This window comes from Haliotis cracherodii, unplaced genomic scaffold, assembly GCF_022045235.1.
Source record: "Haliotis cracherodii isolate W230 unplaced genomic scaffold, xgHalCrac1.p SCAF_19, whole genome shotgun sequence".
NCBI classification, from domain to species: Eukaryota; Metazoa; Mollusca; class Gastropoda; order Lepetellida; family Haliotidae; genus Haliotis; species Haliotis cracherodii.
The window spans coordinates 3,729,848-3,748,894 of NW_027266274.1; the positions used below are offsets into that span (position 1 = coordinate 3,729,848).

A 19,047-nucleotide genomic window follows, 5' to 3' on the forward strand; every position below is an offset into this window, starting at 1 on the left:
TGATGGAAGACGCTGACGCCAATAAAACATGGGTGCTGCCATTGACACCCCAACAAACAGCTCTAGATGCTGCACTCATTGATGGAAGACGCTGACGCCAATAAAACATGGGTGCTGCCATTGACAGCCCAGGAAACAGCTCTAGATGCTGCACTCATTGATGGAAGACGCTGACGCCAATAAAACATGGGTGCTGCCATTGACAGCCCAGGAAACAGCTCTAGATGCTGCATTTATTGATGGAAGACGCTGACGCCAATAAAACATGGGTGCTGCCATTGACAGCCCAGGAAACAGCTCTAGATGCTGCATTCATTGATGAAAGACACTGAGTGCTGGCCTTGGTCAGAGGACAACCCGCTATACCTTGAGCTCACGTGAACACTAGGTTCATATGACCTATAAATCCATAGTCTTCTGACTTAAATGGCACATGTGCCTCAATTTGCCATGGCTGGTAAGTGTTTAGTTGCATTTAAACCAGCCATGTCTGCACGTCAATTATAATTACAACTACCACTTACCCGGCCCAAAAGACAAACTGATGCGTTCGTAAAATATCATTATTTTTGTGTCAAGTCAAGGGAAACGTCACTGCTCATTTCGACCTGTAGGAAGGGCTTCTCCACAGGGAAAGACTTGTAGGGCACACACGTCTTTAATTCAACAAACCAGAATAAGAATCCAGCATACTGGTAATCAGGTTTTCATCTAAGACGCCCAGGTTGGGGAGAGGAAAATGTTTGCTTTGAAGCGGTGACTGCATGAAAAACTTTTCCTTCAGACCATCAGTTTATTACGGACTCCGGTTGTTGGGTGAACTGGTTTTACACCGTTTTGAACCAGTGCTACAAGACAAATGTGTCAAATCGCATTGTCATTAATTTGGAATGTTTCGGGTGGATACCAATTGAATAAAGATTAGAGAGATAATTTGTGGCATCAAGCTTCAATACTCCGGTTTCCAGGGGAAATCGAAACAAAGTACGCGCATTTTATGTTATATTGTTTGTTTAACGCCGCACTGGGCAATATTCCTGCTATATGACAGCGGTCTGTAAATAATCGAGTCTAGACCCAGTGATTGACATCATGAACATCAATTTACACAGTTTGGGTACGATGACGTGCATCTACTAAGTCAGCGAGTCTGACCACCGGTTTGTCCCCTCTTACAAGCATGGGCTGTATGATGTAAGACGTGGTATTGTGGACTCCAAAGGAGTGCAGTCATATTTGAACTTCCGAAAAGAATGGGAGTCAGTCATCACCTATTAACCCACTGAAGCCTATTCTCTGAAGTAGAGGGATGCTGTTCAGGCTCTGGGTTCAGTGAGCTACAAATGGGATGTTTACAACCTATTCAGTCAAGACTCCGACACAGGGATCATTCTGTTGTTTATAAGGAAACAAGTGTTTATTCAGACAAAATGTACACACAATTCATTACATGGGGCCCACAAAATAACAAATGTATCCCCAAACTATTACACAAACTTTATTAAAATATTTTCATTTCTTCATAAAATAGTGAGATGCATTTTGTTCTGATCTCGGTAAAAAATCTCTCAGATCAGTGATAAAAGAGTAGGACAGTTTTCCTCACAACATGCAGAACCATAGTCCAAGGGCCTATACCTGTAATTAAGGCTTTCTAAAAGATATTTGTTTCCCCAAAACCCACCAGACCCTAAAATTGTCACTCCCTCCTGTTTAGAATTTTTTTTAAATACTGCTTTCAACTCAACTTCAGAGTTCAGCTGTCACAGAAGAATAATTTTTAGTGATTTGTAAGCTTCTAAAAAAAAAAAAATCCTCCCTACCCAGTCAGTTTAAAAAAAAAGTGCTACGCAAACTGTAGCTCACCTGGATATTTTGTCAACAGTTTAAAAAGTCAACAAAGAAATACATGTAACAAAAGTTGCTGTCATCATTGATAGCTATGTTTTCATATTTTACAATATGGATGTCGTTTCAAACATCTTGAAAGAATGAAGGTGTAATCAATGGTTGGAGCGAGCATGAGAAGTTCCAGCTGCCCTGGACCACTGGTTTCCTGGGAGGCGTTGTTTACAATGTGTGGAAATACATTCTGAGAGAATTTAGGAACATGGTCTAAGTGAAATCAGAGTGAAAAAATAAATATCACGAAAAACACATATAAAAAAAACAATACTGGTACAGTAAACAATAATATAAACAGTGCATGAGCTTCCCTGCTGTTTCAATCTCATGGAATCAGATCTTTTACTACAATACAATATCTCACTGTGTGAACATTTGAGAATAGGATGTGGTGTGGGGTAAACGGTCAAATCTGCCAGTCTGAGTCAAGGTTTCTACAAGAAAAGTTCCTAGTAAGAGAAAGCAAAAAAAAAAAAAATCAGACTAGCATATCTGATATCTGTATCTCAGAAATGAACTTAAATGACCAGTTCTGAATGTAAATAGTAAAGGCAGTGCCATCAGATCCTTGTTGCCAGGCACCATGGTATCTCCACACAATGGCCGGTAACATGGGAAGAATGGGTCTTATGTATGGGGTTTCTTTTTTTAAATTCAAAATCGCCTTAGAAAGCTGTCATCCGATTGGTTCAAAACCCATGAATTCTTCAAATTGGCATGTCTAAGTTTGCTGAGGGGTCACATGAATTGTTATAGGACAAAAAGATCTGATTTTGAGGATTTTGATTCTGTTGTTTAAACTTGAGACATGAAGACAATGAAGATTTCCCCTGACACTGATGTTTTGTGACCTCCAACATATGAGAGAGAGGTGGCAGAGGGAGTGTGAGGGGTGGGGGGTGGGGGGGACAGAGGAATAATGTGTGATGATTGTCTAAAGTATGACTACAATGGGGAACCCACCAGCTGGTATGCTCACAAAGTAAGGATCTTTACTCTGAAGGACTTGCCTTTCAAATCTGCATTAGCAGATTCTGGAATAAATAAGGGATTTAACTCTGCACAGTGAATATATCAGCCTGATAATGGGAAAGGTGGGTGAGGGCGAGAGGTTGCATTGAGATTGGTCTTAGGACTATCATATATTGCTGACCCCCCAAGTTTATGTAATACGCCCCCCCACCCCCCTCCAATGTACATGTAACCATGACATCCCCATTCCAATAATAAATGACCAGTCCCTAACAGAAGTAACCATGTGTACATTTACTGCCAAAGAATAAACAGTTACCTACTTTCAACTTAAAAGACAAAGTGGGGGACACAAGGAGTGAGTGAGTGAGTGAGTGAGGTTTTCCGCCGCTTTTAGCAACAGACTGACCTTAGTGATATGCCTATCTGAGTACAAAATACAAAAAAAAACATATTTAGTTTCACAAATGTATTTATATTATATTTTTAGTCTAAAAATGTAAGCATAAAATTGGTAAAACCACAAAACAAAAAAGTTGTTACAGGAGCTAAACATTAGAGTAAGCTGCATGTCCTGCTGACTTAAGTCGGGGCAGTTCACAGGAGGCCCTGCCTCCGACACATTTGCAAGAATCTTTTTCAAAAGCCACTCTTCATCACTATCAAGGAATACCTCAACATCTTTCTACACACAAAACAAATCAAATAAACAAAAAATCAACAGTGAAACTATGAAACATTCTCACCAGTGCATCATTCAACAAATAAATAAAAGTTGCGTGCTTTTATCGCTACGCGTGATCAATTACATAAACATCTTCCATGAAACAGTGAACATAAAACATCAACACTATCATTAACATGATTCAGAGAAAATATGTCTGTTTGTTGTTTAACGCCGCACGACCAATATTCCAGCTATATGGCTGAGAATATAACATAAGGAGTATTCTTTATGAAAACCCTTTAAGCACGAGGATTCCTGCATCCTGTGAAATCCTGATCAATACATGTCACAAAGCCATGGAACACCATCGCTAACACGTCACCTGCTCACTAGGCAGTAGTGCACTACACTCCCTCCATACATGTCACAACACCATGGAACACCATCGCTAACACGTCACCTGCTCACTAGGCAGTAGTGCACTACACTCCCTCAATACATGTCACAATATTAACCTACAAGACCTAACTATATACCCACATGATATTTTTAAACATGTTTACATGAATTTTGAGTAACCAGATTCAGGGAGTGCTTCATCTGTCATCTTCCTTCTACAGACGTATACCGACTTAAGTGAATATCTGATACATCAGGGTCAGGCTTTACAAAGCCATCTTAGCACTAAGTCTCATACCGAAAGGGAGTTGCAACTGTTAGGAGCCCTCAAGTAGCTTTTGTGGGACAGGACCATGCTAGCTTATACTGTTTTGTATAGTTTTGGCAAGATGCTCTGGTACTATCTCCAACTCTCGCTATAATAACTCTGACTTATAATTCAAACATTCTTAATACATCTTTTATAGTGATAAAAGTATACCAATATCATTGGCCATGACACGAGTGTCCTCGTGAGACCCTGACTAGATATCCTTAGGTGATGTTTGTAGTGGTGTAACGATACAGCGATACGAGACCCATGATACAATACATCGATTTACCACCCCTGTATTGCGATACATACGATACATTTCATTACAAATTATATTGGAATAAAAACATGTGAATAATAACAGAACCTGTTCAACCACCAGCTGTCGCAGTCTCTATGATTTCATGGCTGGACATAAACAGCATAACATTCACAGTGCCCTCTACCAATAAGATTCCATCTTTGATCTCTGAAGTTTAATAACAAATGATTAAGGGTTGTGATTCACCTGCAAAACGACAGAATATCAACTTATGAAACACAAATACTGTATCGGGACATGAATCGTATTGCACCCATAGTATCGGGATACATATCGTATTGGGACCCCACCATATCGATACACCTCTAGATGTTTGTAACACTTAGAAATAACATAACACTAACAATATAAACATGTATAGCACTAACAATATAAACATGTTACATTGAAACAAAAACACATGACACCATGGCACACAGGTATGAATGCCTCTAAAAGCTAACAAGCATTCCCAGTTGACCATATGCAAATATACTGCAAATGGGCTTCACACATTGTACCAATGTCGGGAATCGAACCCAGGTCTTCGGCATGACGAGCAATTGCTTTGACAACTAGGCTACCCGACCGCCCCTGAGAACACAATTGTTGTTAAACATAAGTTTTATTCAGCTAGGCAAGTTCTTATCTCAGGAAATCAAATATGGCTATATTGGCAGGCTTATGGGAGATGCCACTGTTCACCTCAGGGCAGAGACTAGTTTTTCTAAGTGATCACAACATTACAACTGTCATAACTATCTTCCTTTCATTTTCAGCCCTGCATATTAAGGCATGACTGATGATCGATCACGGACTAAGTCGATAAACCGATTGGGATCACACTGTCAGCCAGCATTAAAATAAACACACACAAACTGTCTACATCTTCGGGGGTGCACACCATGAATTAACAACAAATATTGTACATTATTGTATGTAACATTTTGAAAACAAGGTGGACATAAAATGTTTGGACGTATGTCGACATTTTACAAATGTTTATACAATGTTATATGATGTCCAAGACATGTACAGATCAGAGAACATTACATCAATACTTCTACAATGTCGGACATATACCTCTTGGGGAGAAAATAGCACGAAGACTACTGGTATTTAAAGCTGTGTCTTCAGCTTGACGAGCGAACGTTTTAACCACTAGGCTACCCGACCACCCCTGAAGTAGAACAGAACATCCTTCATCTCACTAAATGTTTTGTCATTAACACAAAAATCTGACTTGAAATTTCACTTGTGAGTTTGACTGCCTGTGATTTCCTTGTTAGTGATATTGTCATAGACAACATAAATATCCAGATAAAGTATACAGATCACTGCCACTGACAATAAAGGGCAAGTACCATGTGTAGATGCAAACATTTGAAATACATATCTTGTGCAGAAAAACATGCACCCAAATGCTACTCCATAGCTCCAGATAACTTTTTGAGCTATTGAGTTTTTACTCTACGGTTTCTATTTTAATTGGGTTATTACCTATTTCATTGGGTAAACAATATTTTGTCACTCATTTACTCATAACTCTATTGGGTTTTTCCCCAAAAGAGTGAACATTTTAAGATTGAAAATAAATGAAATAAAATTTCAGATGTATATAACCATGATAACTGTTCTAAAGATATAGGCTTGACTCGGAAAGTAAATTAGCTCGTAATTGTGTTTCAGAAATTAGCTCCTTTCTATGCATGCTGAAAAAGCTTCATTGGGAATTTACGCGAGCTGTTTTTATACATTTGAGTTTTTCATTTAATGCATGAGTTTCTGTACACAAGTTAATTGAAAGTGATGGGTTTTGAATATTTTGTGGGGTATTTTATGCAAATATGCTGCTTATCTGAAGCTCTGTACTCATTAAATATGATACGCTTTTTGTATAATTGTTAACATAAATACTGCAATGATGGCATGGTTGATCACTTCAGATATTGTGTCATGCATTGATAGATACACAATATACTGCAATGATGGCATGGTTGATCACTGCTATCCTGCTTCTGGTTATGTACTTCATCAGATGTTGTGCATGCATACAGCATCTATTATCATCACGAAAAGTAAAGTGATACAAATGTTGGTTACAGTGTTCTAAAAAACATGGTGCTGACAATAGTTTCCTTTTGTAAAAGGCTTATGATTATTTTTCTCCCTCGTCACTGCTAGCTTTCTCCCCGTTTGTAACAGTGGTATGTGAGAATCCATTCAGTTGATCTCGAGCCTTCAGTTTCATGGACGCCAAGTTTGAATAAGGGGAGGCAACTGTGGATGGCGCAGGGATGTGTTCATGTTTGTATTCCATCAACATGTTGTTGACTGGGGACAGTCCTATACAAGCTCGAAAGATGTTCTCAATACAAGCTCTCTGTCGGAACAACGCGTTCACCACGGGCGTTCCTCGAGGCACAAGCGGGGCCTTGCATAGAAAACTGAGGATGGAAAGAACTGCATTGAAGTTCTGGAATTCCATCTGTCCTTCTACTTTGAATTGGATACGTTCACATATTTCTGCCATAACAATGAGGTCAATGATGAGAGGCGAGGCAAGCAGCGAGTCTTCGCAGGTATTGTGGATGACAATGGTGTTGGTGCCGCCCATCATGATTTCGGAGGTGTATTCATCCATTGCCCGCTTGCTGTCTCCCACGTAGGGCACATACTTGATGACGACGGTGTGGTCCGGCTTCTCCTGGTCGTCATACAGAAGATGGTTGGACTGCACCATGTCGTCAACAACGTTGCTCTTGGAGATCTGGAACATATGGATAAAATGGGAGAGTGAGTGACCGAGTCATAGAGCTGCACCACTTCTGTTTTTCTATCATACATCATAATGCGCTTCCTAACACAACTGCACCCCCCAGTCCCCTTCATCTAGGCACCTCCAGCATCACCTATACATGCAGCCCATGCAAGAAGGAAGCTGTTATGTTGCATTATAGCTAAACTGGATAGAATTATCATTAAACAGCCCATATGTTATCAGAAATGAGCGGGCCACTGTAACTTGATAATGCCCTCATATTGCTTGACGACAGGCCATTATCCCACCCTTGTTAGGTGACATCACGTTCAATAGTGACGTCATCTGGTTTGTTCTCTGACGTTTCCATATTTGTAAAAGTGTCAGTGATATTCGTGTTGATTGCAGTAAATGTTTCAAAACCGATATTGTTGTTTCTTTTTATCTTATAACAAATTCCATCCATTTTAGCTATAATAAGCGTAACACTTTTTTTCAGGGTGTTATCATTTGCAGAAAACCCTCGGTCTTTTCAACCGCCCTCCTTCGTCGGGCAGTTAATGAACACCTCAGGCTTCTGCAGATGATAATGCCCAGAAAATAGCGTTACCCTTATATTAGGCTATGCCCAAATCTAATATGAGGGTTTATTATCCATGGAGGAACATCCCGTGAGAATTATATTTGCCATGAAACTGAATGAGGTTTAGCAGGATTCAAGCTATATGGACGCAGGAGACACACACAGTCCATGGTCCAGGTGCCAAACCACAGTTTCCAGTGCGACAAGGCAATGCTTCAACCCTTGGGCTACCCCACCTGAATCAACACAAGCATCACATGTGTGGTCCAGAACAGCCATTCAACTCCCACGCATGTCCACCTAAACACGAGTATAACATATCTTCATGGCAGGATGCAGATATTGTGTCATGCATTGATAGATACACAGTATGGTACGTTTTTCCTTCATGAATTTACTGTAAGAATGTAATGACATGGTCACAAGATGAATCATTACATCTCTGCCCTTACATGAGGACCTATTAAAAATAATGCCATTCTGACCTGTATAGACAACTTTCTAGTCATAATATATATACAAGTTCGATCCTCAAATCATTAAATCAATAAAGACATTTCCCAAGTCAATTCAAAAACAGGAAATGTGATCTCGTGGTCTCCCAACATGACAATGTCTGTCAGTGTACATCATCTATGGGGTCGACCATTTGATATTCAGGGACTGGGGCTTATGTGAAAACATTATTAATTCCAGAAAATGTTACAAACTAAATAATTTGGCCTCCAGTTTATTCCCAAAAATAATTGTTTGCTGTAAATAAATGTGACAATAATTTATTTCTTTTTCTATCAACAACCCCAGTTTCTTCCTTCCCACATTGTCAGTCCCTTAATGTCAGGGTAAGCATGAACTATTACCTCTTTAGACCTGAATGTCAGGGTAAGCATGAACTATTACCTCTTTAGACCTGAATGTCAGGGTAAGCATGAACTATTACCTCTTTAGACCTGAATGTCAGGGTAAGCATGAACTATTACCTCTTGAGACCTGAATGTCAGGGTAAGTATGAACTATTACCTCTTGAGACCTGAATGTCAGGGTAAGCATGAACTATTACCTCTTGAGACCTGAGTGTCAGGGTAAGCATGAACCATTACCTCTTTAGACCTGAATGTCAGGGTAAGCATGAACTATTACCTCTTGAGACCTGAATGTCAGGGTAAGCATGAACTATTACCTCTTGAGACCTGAGTGTCAGGGTAAGCATGAACTATTACCTCTTTAGAGCTGAATGTCAGGGTAAGCATGAACCATTACCTCTTTAGACCTGAATGTCAGGGTAAGCATGAACTATTACCTCTTGAGACCTGAATGTCAGGATAAGCATGAACTATTACCTCTTTAGACCTGAATGTCTCTGGAGCTGACAGGTTCTTGCCGTCGTTGTTTCCCAGATGGTTGTAGCTGACGATGGAGACAGGTTTAATCCCAGCACTCACCAAGAAGTCAACCAACACTGACTTGAGCTTTGTCTGGCCAGACTTAAAGTCATCTCCTGCAATATAAACCCTCTTCTTCTCCGCCAGCTCTAGCACCCCCGGGACAAAAGTGTTCTGTGGGGAGCCATTGATGTAGGTCACACCTTCTAAGATGGATGCCACAGCAAAGAGAGTGGATGGGGAGATTTCACTGACGTCGTTCCTAATGCTGTTGAGGAGATTCTCTGTCGTGTCATTAAGACCTGGGCAGACGTCACAAAAACGCTCTGTGTTGGCTGTCCACAATACGATCACCTTATCAACTCCGCTACTGTCTTTGAAGCTTCGAATGTCCTGACGGATCTGGTCGACGAGTTCCTGTTTGGTACCTGAAAGGACATTGTCTGCACGGCCCTCCTGGTTGGCGGCAATGAAGTCTGGGATATAGATGGAGGGGCGGGGCTTGTACTTCTCCATATGTGGGCGAAGCTGTGTCTGAAGGTTGTAATCAAGGACCTTGGCTCGTGCCATGGCATCCCCTAAGTTCATAGAAGATATGTCCCAACCTGGATGACAAAAAGAAAACAAACACTTGCATTCACTCAAACATTTGTGTCAACAGGAATTATTTTTCAAATTAAATTTATCTTTATCTGAGAAAAGGCAAATTTTCACCACTTTTCTTTACCAATAAAAGATATAGACTGTTTTCAAATAACTCCCATATTTCGCAGTGATTTTGCTAGAGACAAATGACATTAGGCCATTTTTGTGAATTTGCTAACTTTTGACAGGACTTTCCTCAATATCATTACCAAGTAAAAAGAAATATTTAGGACAATTTGGTGACACTGACAATCAGTCAATGTACTAGAAATAAACCAATCAGAAAGCCTGGTTTTGAATTATGCACAGACCAGATGGTACATTACTAAAATAGTATACCTACCATCGAATATAATGTCATTAGGGTTTAGCATGGGCATGAGCTGGTTGAGAGGCACATAGACTTCCTCCCCTTGTGATCCTGTACCAAGGCAGACTGTACTGGCCTGGGTGAGGGACCCAAAGTAGTTGGCCATTCTCAAGCCCTCCTTCGTGTGCCAGCTCAGTCCCAGCCTGTTGGCGATGGTAGCAGCAATCACGGTGCTGCCATTGTTCCCTCCTATCCCCACCAGCATGACCCCAACTTTGGGCACCTGTCTCTTGGTGCGGAAGGTGTACTGGGTGGAGACTGGTGTGGCCACATACTGGCCCCCCTTCAGCTCCACACTGGTTGTGGCATAGCTGTACTGACTCTCGATGTACTTGTCCGAGTACGTCACGCGCGGGCTGTCAACCTGCACTGTTTTAGCAGCCATCTTGTAGAGTCAGACGTCCAGTGCCTGTGGTGAGAAAACAGAGTCATCATGTCACCGTTGGAGAAAAGATGCTACTTTAGCAATACTGCAGCAGTCCTCGTGGCCGCCTCACTTGTTGCCATGGTTTCTGTGCTATTGTCACCTCTTGTTTTGCAGTTGTACCTGGCACAATTTTATTGTTATAAAACATTCAAGCTTTATTTCAGATTTTCAGAAATTCTTTAGATTTTTTGCATTTTTGGGAGTACACAAGGAAGAGAAGTTTACCTTTCACAGATGGAACAAAACTGGACTGGTTATTATGTCATAAACTGGCTTATAAATTTGGTTGTTTTATATGCTGGGGCACAGTGTGCACTCTGGGTTTATATTTAAACCTCCATGAATATTGCAGACCTGGATATTGAAGTGAAATTGTAATAATATATCTATCATGGCCCATGGGTGTCTCAGGGCCCAAACACTACAGCAGCAGGTCTCAATGACCTTCCATAACCTAAAACACTGTACAGTGACCCAAGACTTCCATTCATAACAGACTTCGTAACATCAGGTAGCTTGGATATACTTTCCTGATTCAAGGACAAACCCCTCAGTGAACACATATCATTCATAAGAAATGGTAAACTTAGTCTTTAGGTGTTTTGATAATCAACCATTTAATATAACTAAACTCTATTCAGTCATGAAGTACATAAAGGTAAAGAACGTCATTCACTTTCAAAATGGCAAATTTTCAGTCTGATCAGAAGCTTCTCCCTTCATTTTGTGGTGGCAGGTACTTGTGTATTGGCGGCTTTACGTGGAGTTAATAGAGAAAGCAAGATCGGATATCGTGGAAATGCAGTTCTACTGCTTCTACTGCAAGCGACATGGTTACCATGGTTACCATGGTGAAGAACATACACACCCATCCTCCTGTCCAAGTTGGCAATGAGGAAAAACATGAATGTAATATTCTTATTCTTACCTAAACAAACATACACTAATGCTTATTGAATTTAATGGTAAAATCTAAATTGAATTGGGACAGAAAACTGAATTTTAATTTGATTTGATTTGATTTGATATACTGCACTCCCTATGTCATAAGGATAAAGCATTACCATTGAGAATAGTTTAAACGATTCCAATATATCATGTATATAATTTTTGAAATTATCAAATAGGATGTGATAGGAACCACGGGAAAACGAGTGAGTGAGTTGGGTTTAATGCTGCTTTTAACAGTATTACAGTTATATCACGGCATGTCAGCTTAATGTGGGAGGAAAGCCCAAAGTGATATAGAACAGACCATATAAACATGTAAAATATAGAACCGACCATATATACATGTAAAATATAGAACTGACCATATTTACATGTAAAATATAGAACTGACCATATATACATGTAAAATATAGAACCGACCATATGTACATGTAAAATATAGAACAGACCATATATACATGTTAAATATAGAACTGACCATATAAACATGCAAAATATAGAACCGACCATATATACATGTAAAATATAGAACTGACCATAATTACATGTAAAATATAGAACAGACCATATAAAAATGTAAAATATAGAACCGACCATATATACATGTAAAATATAGAACTGACCATATAAACATGTAAAATATAGAACCGACCATATGTACATGTAAAATATAGAACATACCATATATACATGTAAAATATAGAACTGACCATATATACAAGTAAAACAAAGTATTGAATGTAGTTGATCTTATGCCCTGTCTATGCTTCCAACCGTTTAACCCAGATTAACATAGGAAAACACATCATAATCCTATTGTCTTTCCCCAAAATCGAGCCATAAACACGAAGTAGACCTTTTTTCCCCGTTTAGTCGACCCTTGTTTTTTCCAAAAGGGGTGGTAGGGGGTGAGAGCTGTGGTTTATAAACACTGGTTCCATTTATCTCGGGCAGTAACCATAACGTTTGTCTTTCTAATCACAAGTTCCAGATACTCCCCCATAAGTTATTGATAGATAAATATTTCTAAACTTATAGATAATTTGTTTTTATTAGATAACATAAATGCTCGAAAACCAGAAGGTGAAATCTGTTTTGACAACATGACAGCTTCTCACCCTCAAAAATGTCGTCTGCTTGGTGTACAAGCCTAAACTGTTTAAAGTTTTGCATTCAGACTTGACCATGGCAAAATTCTTTACATCAGTGATTATCTGTTCTGTCTTCATATGGAGTACCCTATGCACATTTCAATGTGTTCATATTAGGAATTGACACCTCACCCCTCTCGAAAAATGTTTACACTGATTGGAGGACTTTGGACTTTATTTTGTTTTGTCATTGTATTCAGTTGCTTTCTTTTGGGAATTATTTTTTATGCTCTGCGTGTATTTGGATGTTTGCTGCTACTTTCGCTGAGATGCAGACCTGGGGGCGCAGAAAGGTAACACCGAGGTGCAGACCTGGGGGCCAGGTAAAGGTAACCCCGAGATGCAGACCTGGGGGCCAGGTAAAGGTAACACCGAGATGCAGACCTGGGGGCCCGGTAAAGGTAACACCAAGATGCAGACCTGGGGGCCAGGTAAAGGTAACACCGAGATGCAGACCTGGGGCCCGGTAAAGGTAACACCGAGATGCAGACATGGGGGCGCAGAAAGGTAACACCGAGATGCAGACCTTGGGGCCCGGTAAAGGTAACACCGAGATGCAGACCTGGGGGCCAGGTAAAGGTAACACCGAGATGCAGACCTGGGGGCCAGGTAAAGGTAACACCGAGATGCAGACCTGGGGGCGCAGAAAGGTAACACTGAGATGCAGACCTGGGGGCCCGGTAAAGGTAACCCTGAGGTGCAGACCTGGGGGACCGGTAAAGGTAACACCGAGATGCAGACCTGGGGGCCCGGTAAAGGTAACACCGAGATGCAGACCTGGGGGCCCGGTAAAGGTAACACCGAGATGCAGACCTGGGGGCCCAGTAAAGGTAACACCGAGATGCAGACCTGGGGGCCCGGTAAAGGTAACACCGAGATGCAGACCTGGGGGCCAGGAAAAGGTAACACCGAGATGCAGACCTGGGGGCCAGGTAAAGGTAACACCGAGATGCAGACCTGGGGGCCAGGAAAAGGTAACACCGAGATGCAGACCTGGGGGCCAGGTAAAGGTAACACCGAGATGCAGACCTGGGGGCCAGGTAAAGGTAACACCGAGATGCAGACCTGGGGGCCAGGTAAAGGTAACACCGAGATGCAGACCTGGGATCCCAGTAAAGGTAACACCGAGATGCAGACCTGGGGGCCAGGTAAAGGTAACACCGAGATGCAGACCTGGGGGCCAGGTAAAGGTAACACCGAGATGCAGACCTGGGGGCCAGGTAAAGGTAACACCTAGATGCAGACCTGGGGGCCAGGTAAAGGTAACACCGAGATGCAGACCTGGGATCCCAGTAAAGGTAACACCGAGATGCAGACCTGGGGGCCAGGTAAAGGTAACACCGTGATGCAGACCTGGGGGCCAGGTAAAGGTAACACCGAGATGCAGACCTGGGGCCCAGGTAAAGGTAACACCGAGATGCAGACCTGGGGGCTAGGTAAAGGTAACACCGAGATGCAGACCTGGGGGCCAGGTAAAGGTAACACCGAGATGCAGACCTGGGGGCCCGGTAAAGGTAACACCGTGATGCAGACCTGGGATCCCAGTAAAGGTAACACCGAGATGCAGACCTGGGGGCCCGGTAAAGGCAACACCGAGATGCAGACCTGGGATCCCAGTAAAGGTAACACCGAGATGCAGACCTGGGGGCCCTGCAAAGGTAACACCGAGATGCAGACCTGGGATCCCAGTAAAGGTAACACCGAGATGCAGACCTGGAGTCCAGGTAAAGGTAACACCGAGATGCAGACCTGGGGGCCAGGTAAAGGTAACACCGAGATGCAGACCTGGGGGCCCGGTAAAGGTAACACCGAGATGCAGACCTGGGGGCCAGGTAAAGGTAACACCGAGATGCAGACCTGGGGGCCCGGTAAAGGTAACACCGTGATGCAGACCTGGGATCCCAGTAAAGGTAACACCGAGATGCAGACCTGGGGGCCAGGTAAAGGTAACACCGAGATGCAGACCTGGGGGCCCTGCAAAGGTAACACCGAGATGCAGACCTGGGATCCCAGTAAAGGTAACACCGAGATGCAGACCTGGGATCCCAGTAAAGGTAACACCGAGATGCAGACCTGGGGTCCAGGTAAAGGTAACACCGAGATGCAGACCTGGGGGCCAGGTAAAGGTAACACCGAGATGCAGACCTGGGGGCCCGGTAAAGGTAACACCGAGATGCAGACCTGGGATCCCAGTAAAGGTAACACCGAGATGCAGACCTGGGGGCCCTGCAAAGGTAACACCGAGATGCAGACCTGGGATCCCAGTAAAGGTAACACCGAGATGCAGACCTGGGATCCCAGTAAAGGTAACACCGAGATGCAGACCTGGGGGCCCGGTAAAGGTAACACCGAGATGCAGACCTGGGGGCCCGGTAAAGGTAACACCGAGATGCAGACCTGGGGGCCCGGTAAAGGTAACACCGAGATGCAGACCTGGGATCCCAGTAAAAGTAACACCTAGATGCAGACCTGGGGGCCCGGTAAAGGTAACACCGAGATGCAGACCTGGGGGCCCGGTAAAGGTAACACCGAGATGCAGACCTGGGGGCCAGGTAAAGGTAACACCGAGATGCAGACCTGGGGGCCAGGTAAAGGTAACACCGAGATGCAGACCTGGGGGCCAGGTAAAGGTAACACCGAGATGCAGACCTGGGGGCCAGGTAAAGGTAACACCGAGATGCAGACCTGGGGGCCAGGTAAAGGTAACACCGAGATGCAGACCTGGGGGCCAGGTAAAGGTAACACCGAGATGCAGACCTGGGGGCCAGGTAAAGGTAACACCTAGATGCAGACCTGGGGGCCCGGTAAAGGTAACACCGAGATGCAGACCTGGGGGCCAGGTAAAGGTAACACCGAGATGCAGACCTGGGGGCCAGGTAAAGGTAACACCGAGATGCAGACCTGGGGGCCAGGTAAAGGTAACACCTAGATGCAGACCTGGGGGCCAGGTAAAGGTAACACCGAGATGCAGACCTGGGGGCCCGGTAAAGGTAACACCGAGATGCAGACCTGGGGGCCAGGTAAAGGTAACACCGAGATGCAGACCTGGGGGCCAGGTAAAGGTAACACCGAGATGCAGACCTGGGAGCCAGGTAAAGGTAACACCGAGATGCAGGCCTTGGGCCCAGTAAAGGTAACACCGAGATGCAGACCTGGACAAATGACTGGCTCAATCACGTCCACGGAAAGAAAATGAGTTAAGGAAAAGTCCAGGTAAAAAACAGTAGGAAGAAATTAGCGTGTGCTAAATTCTAAAAATTTAATTACCGAGTCAAGGCTTTGATCCCGATTATTATCTCAGATAATGTCTGGCGAAGACAGTGTCGGACCTCCAAAAACATCCTGGTAGCTAGGGATAAACAACCCTTTTCTGGGTACCCACTGAACTTGTAGTGCACGAACGCGGCACAATAAGAGTTCATCCTGCCGGGATATTGGAATGGTGCTGGACCGGGTTGCCTTTTCTGGTAGCTAATTCTTAGCTATAACATCGGAACACAGCCCGAGATCAACCGCTCCCTGCATGTAATTCAATAACCCTTGCCCCAGTGGCTAGTGCCAAGACAAAAATTGTCTTCTTGGTGAGGTTAAACAGGATGTTGCGTGTAGAGGCTCGAACGAAGGCCCACACAAATCCTGAGGTACTATATTCAAATCCCTAGCAGAGGGGGAAATTTGGCCTTTTGACCCTCAAGCATGAATGAGCGTAGGAGGGCCTGTAGTTCCGGAACTTTGGTCATCTTACAATCTTTTCGAATGACCAACACTGAATTATGAGCCACCAAGTATGTTGTAATGGTGCCTCCCTTCAAGTGTTGTTTTATACGCGAATATGATCATATGTACCTCCGACGTATTTCTCCTTACAAAAGGTTTCAAATGACTGCCACTTATCATCATATAAGTCACAATTTTCTCTTTTTCTTTAAATATGGATATTTAACCTCAAAGAAAAGCAAAATGTTAATTCTTTGCACTAAAAATAGACAATGTAGATGTGCATGCCACCCATGTAGGGAGGAGTTTCCAAACAGGTGTAGTGTTCAGCCCTGAAGCTGTCTGGTCCTGTAGATGTGCACCCACCCATGTAGGGAGGAGTCTACAAACACGTGTAGTGTTCAGCCCAGAAGCTGTCTGGTCCTGTAGATGTGCACCCACCCATGTAGGGAGGAGTCTACAAACAGGTGTAGTGTTCGGCCTGAAGCTGTCTGGTCCTGTAGATGTGCACCCACCCATGTAGGGAGGAGTTTACAAACAGGTGTAGTGTTCAGCCCAGAAGCTGTCTGGTCCTGTAGATGTGCACCCACCCATGTAGGGAGGAGTCTACAAACACGTGTAGTGTTCGGCCTGAAGCTGTCTGGTCCTGTAGATGTGCACCCACCCATGTAGGGAGGAGTTTACAAACAGGTGTAGTGTTCAGCCCAGAAGCTGTCTGGTCCTGTAGATGTGCACCCACCCATGTAGGGAGGAGTCTACAAACACGTGTAGTGTTGGAGTTGGCCTGCTTAAGAGATAAATTTGTAGAAGGGAATGGCAATATATCTTATGTCACTCCAAGCTTATCAGGGGTGGCAAAAACGTACTATTGAAGTATGAAATCTACAATGAACATATCAGAAATGGAGACAAAACCATAGCATGTGGACATTCTTCAGGAGCTTGTACAGATGGTGCTGTTGATATCAGTTAACATGTTATAATCTGGCATGTGTAGTCATCATTACTGGTTTGTCCTGATTCATGTTTTTATCCTTATTGACTCAGATGAGGCTTCATCTGCTGCTCTCGTCTGGCAGCTGAGAGAATTGTCTGTGCCAGCAGGTTCTGGGCAAGGGGGGGGGGGGGGGGGGGGGGGGGGGGGGGCTGGCTGGGGGGAGATAATTATTACACTATCTAGCTTCTTCATGTAGGCTACAATGTATTTTTATGAAATATTGCTATTTATTTGGGTGAAATTCACCTGTGCCTGTGTTATTATCTATCACAAGCACCTGCCTTCGCACATTTTATAAGTTACCAATCGAGGAGAACATAGCAAGTCAGGTAACACATGCCATGAATACCCGGTATATAGACATCTGTAACATCATTTATTTGTGAAGGGAAGTAACTCTTATGACCTTCATAGCATCCACGTGCGGGGAATTGACACGTTACCGGTGTGTAAGAGAAATGCACACCTTAGTCATGTGATGCGCATCATATGTGATAAACTATACCACGGATCGAAAAACAGCCAAGCAATATACATATCTGCCTACTATACCCAAGCCTAATCTGTCCAAAATACACTGACGGCGATATAAGCTTATCTGTATAGATCTATTTTTTCGAGAGGCATTACCCTACCAATCGCCAGCAACTATAAGCTTTCTCTTCGATGACATGTCAGCTTGCAATCGATCACTCAATACTTACCTAAGAATTACTTCTCGTGTTTGTTTCCGCTAAACACAAGTGATTAAACGAACAGACGCCACAGACTCAATGAACTCTATGAATTTTCTTCTTCCAGCTTGCAAGGCTTTTATATATAGCGTGACCCGAAATGGTGGAATTTGATTGGTCGGCAGCTGGTATCAACATTGCCTCTGGTGAACACGTCAGTGTCAGCGACAAGCCTGATCGAGAAAATTCGAAATCATGCGATTGTCAATAATTGAAGTGAGGTCACGGTCGGTTGTATCGTGACATCGAGAGCTACAATTACAATTAATAATAATACTTGATCGCTTGCACTCCTAAAGTGGGAGTAAAATTTAATATATGTTGGGAACAGTTAAAAATTTGATATATTTTTCCAGGGCAGTTGTGTTATAACATTTATTACTATACTTCGCACAATTGGACTAGACCAGAAAATCCAGTGAATCTCGCCTTGCGTTTTAAGTACTCATTTAACTACAATATGTAATTAATTTAAAATATTTTAACTTGTTGAGACATACTTTTTCCGTTATCATATATTGTATTTAATCGGTTCTTTTCAGGAGTAAGCATTATCATCAGACATATTCATTTTTGGGGCATGGTTGATCATGCGGTCTAAGGTGACACAATTTGCTGCACACGTTTGTTTGGAATGCCCTAATTAACCCCGACTGTGACTGTTGGTTTGCCAGTACCATACGCGCGCAGGGTTTTGATAAAAGTTTCCCCTTTAATGAATACTGTTAGAAATGGGGTGAACGTCAGTGTTAAAGACTATCACTTACATACC

The 19,047-nt window shown here is 42.9% G+C and overlaps 3 protein-coding genes across 3 annotated transcripts; 2 read left to right on the forward strand and 1 right to left on the reverse strand.

Annotated features, from left to right (window-relative positions):
• Positions 1-1,423: 1,423 nt before the first annotated feature.
• Positions 1,424-18,342, reverse strand: LOC139466678 (inositol-3-phosphate synthase 1-B-like). Its single transcript, XM_071248297.1, has 4 exons — positions 18,246-18,342; positions 10,272-10,707; positions 9,242-9,888; positions 1,424-7,327 (listed from the first exon to the last, which is right to left on the reverse strand). Exons 2-4 carry the CDS (start codon positions 10,681-10,683, stop codon positions 6,716-6,718), a joined length of 1,671 nt encoding a protein of 556 aa, XP_071104398.1. The 5' UTR covers positions 10,684-10,707; positions 18,246-18,342; the 3' UTR covers positions 1,424-6,715.
• On the forward strand, positions 11,525-14,064 carry LOC139466887 (uncharacterized transmembrane protein DDB_G0289901-like). The gene is made up of 3 exons (XM_071248614.1): positions 11,525-11,576; positions 13,103-13,258; positions 13,460-14,064. Exons 1-3 carry the CDS (start codon positions 11,525-11,527, stop codon positions 14,062-14,064), a joined length of 813 nt encoding a protein of 270 aa, XP_071104715.1.
• LOC139466888 (G-protein coupled receptor-associated sorting protein 2-like) lies at positions 14,065-15,288 on the forward strand. Its single transcript, XM_071248615.1, has one exon. The coding sequence runs from the start codon at positions 14,065-14,067 to the stop codon at positions 15,286-15,288; it is 1,224 nt and encodes a 407-aa protein (XP_071104716.1).
• Positions 18,343-19,047: the final 705 nt, after the last annotated feature.

Coding starts and splice junctions, on each gene's coding strand:
- LOC139466678 (XM_071248297.1), bottom strand. CDS start 10,683: ATGGCTGCTAAAACAGTGCAGGTTGACAGCCCGCGCGTGACGTACTCG. Junction 9,889..10,271: donor TAATGACATTATATTCGATG/GTAGGTATACTA, acceptor TTTGTCATCCAG/GTTGGGACATATCTTCTATG. Junction 7,328..9,241: donor AGACATTCAGGTCTAAAGAG/GTAATAGTTCAT, acceptor CATATGTTCCAG/ATCTCCAAGAGCAACGTTGT.
- LOC139466887 (XM_071248614.1), top strand. CDS start 11,525: ATGCAGTTCTACTGCTTCTACTGCAAGCGACATGGTTACCATGGTTAC. Junction 11,577..13,102: donor TGGTTACCATGGTTACCATG/GTGAAGAACATA, acceptor GCTGAGATGCAG/ACCTGGGGGCGCAGAAAGGT. Junction 13,259..13,459: donor GATGCAGACCTGGGGGCCAG/GTAAAGGTAACA, acceptor ACCGAGATGCAG/ACCTGGGGGCGCAGAAAGGT.
- LOC139466888 (XM_071248615.1), top strand. CDS start 14,065: ATGCAGACCTGGGGGCCAGGTAAAGGTAACACCGAGATGCAGACCTGG.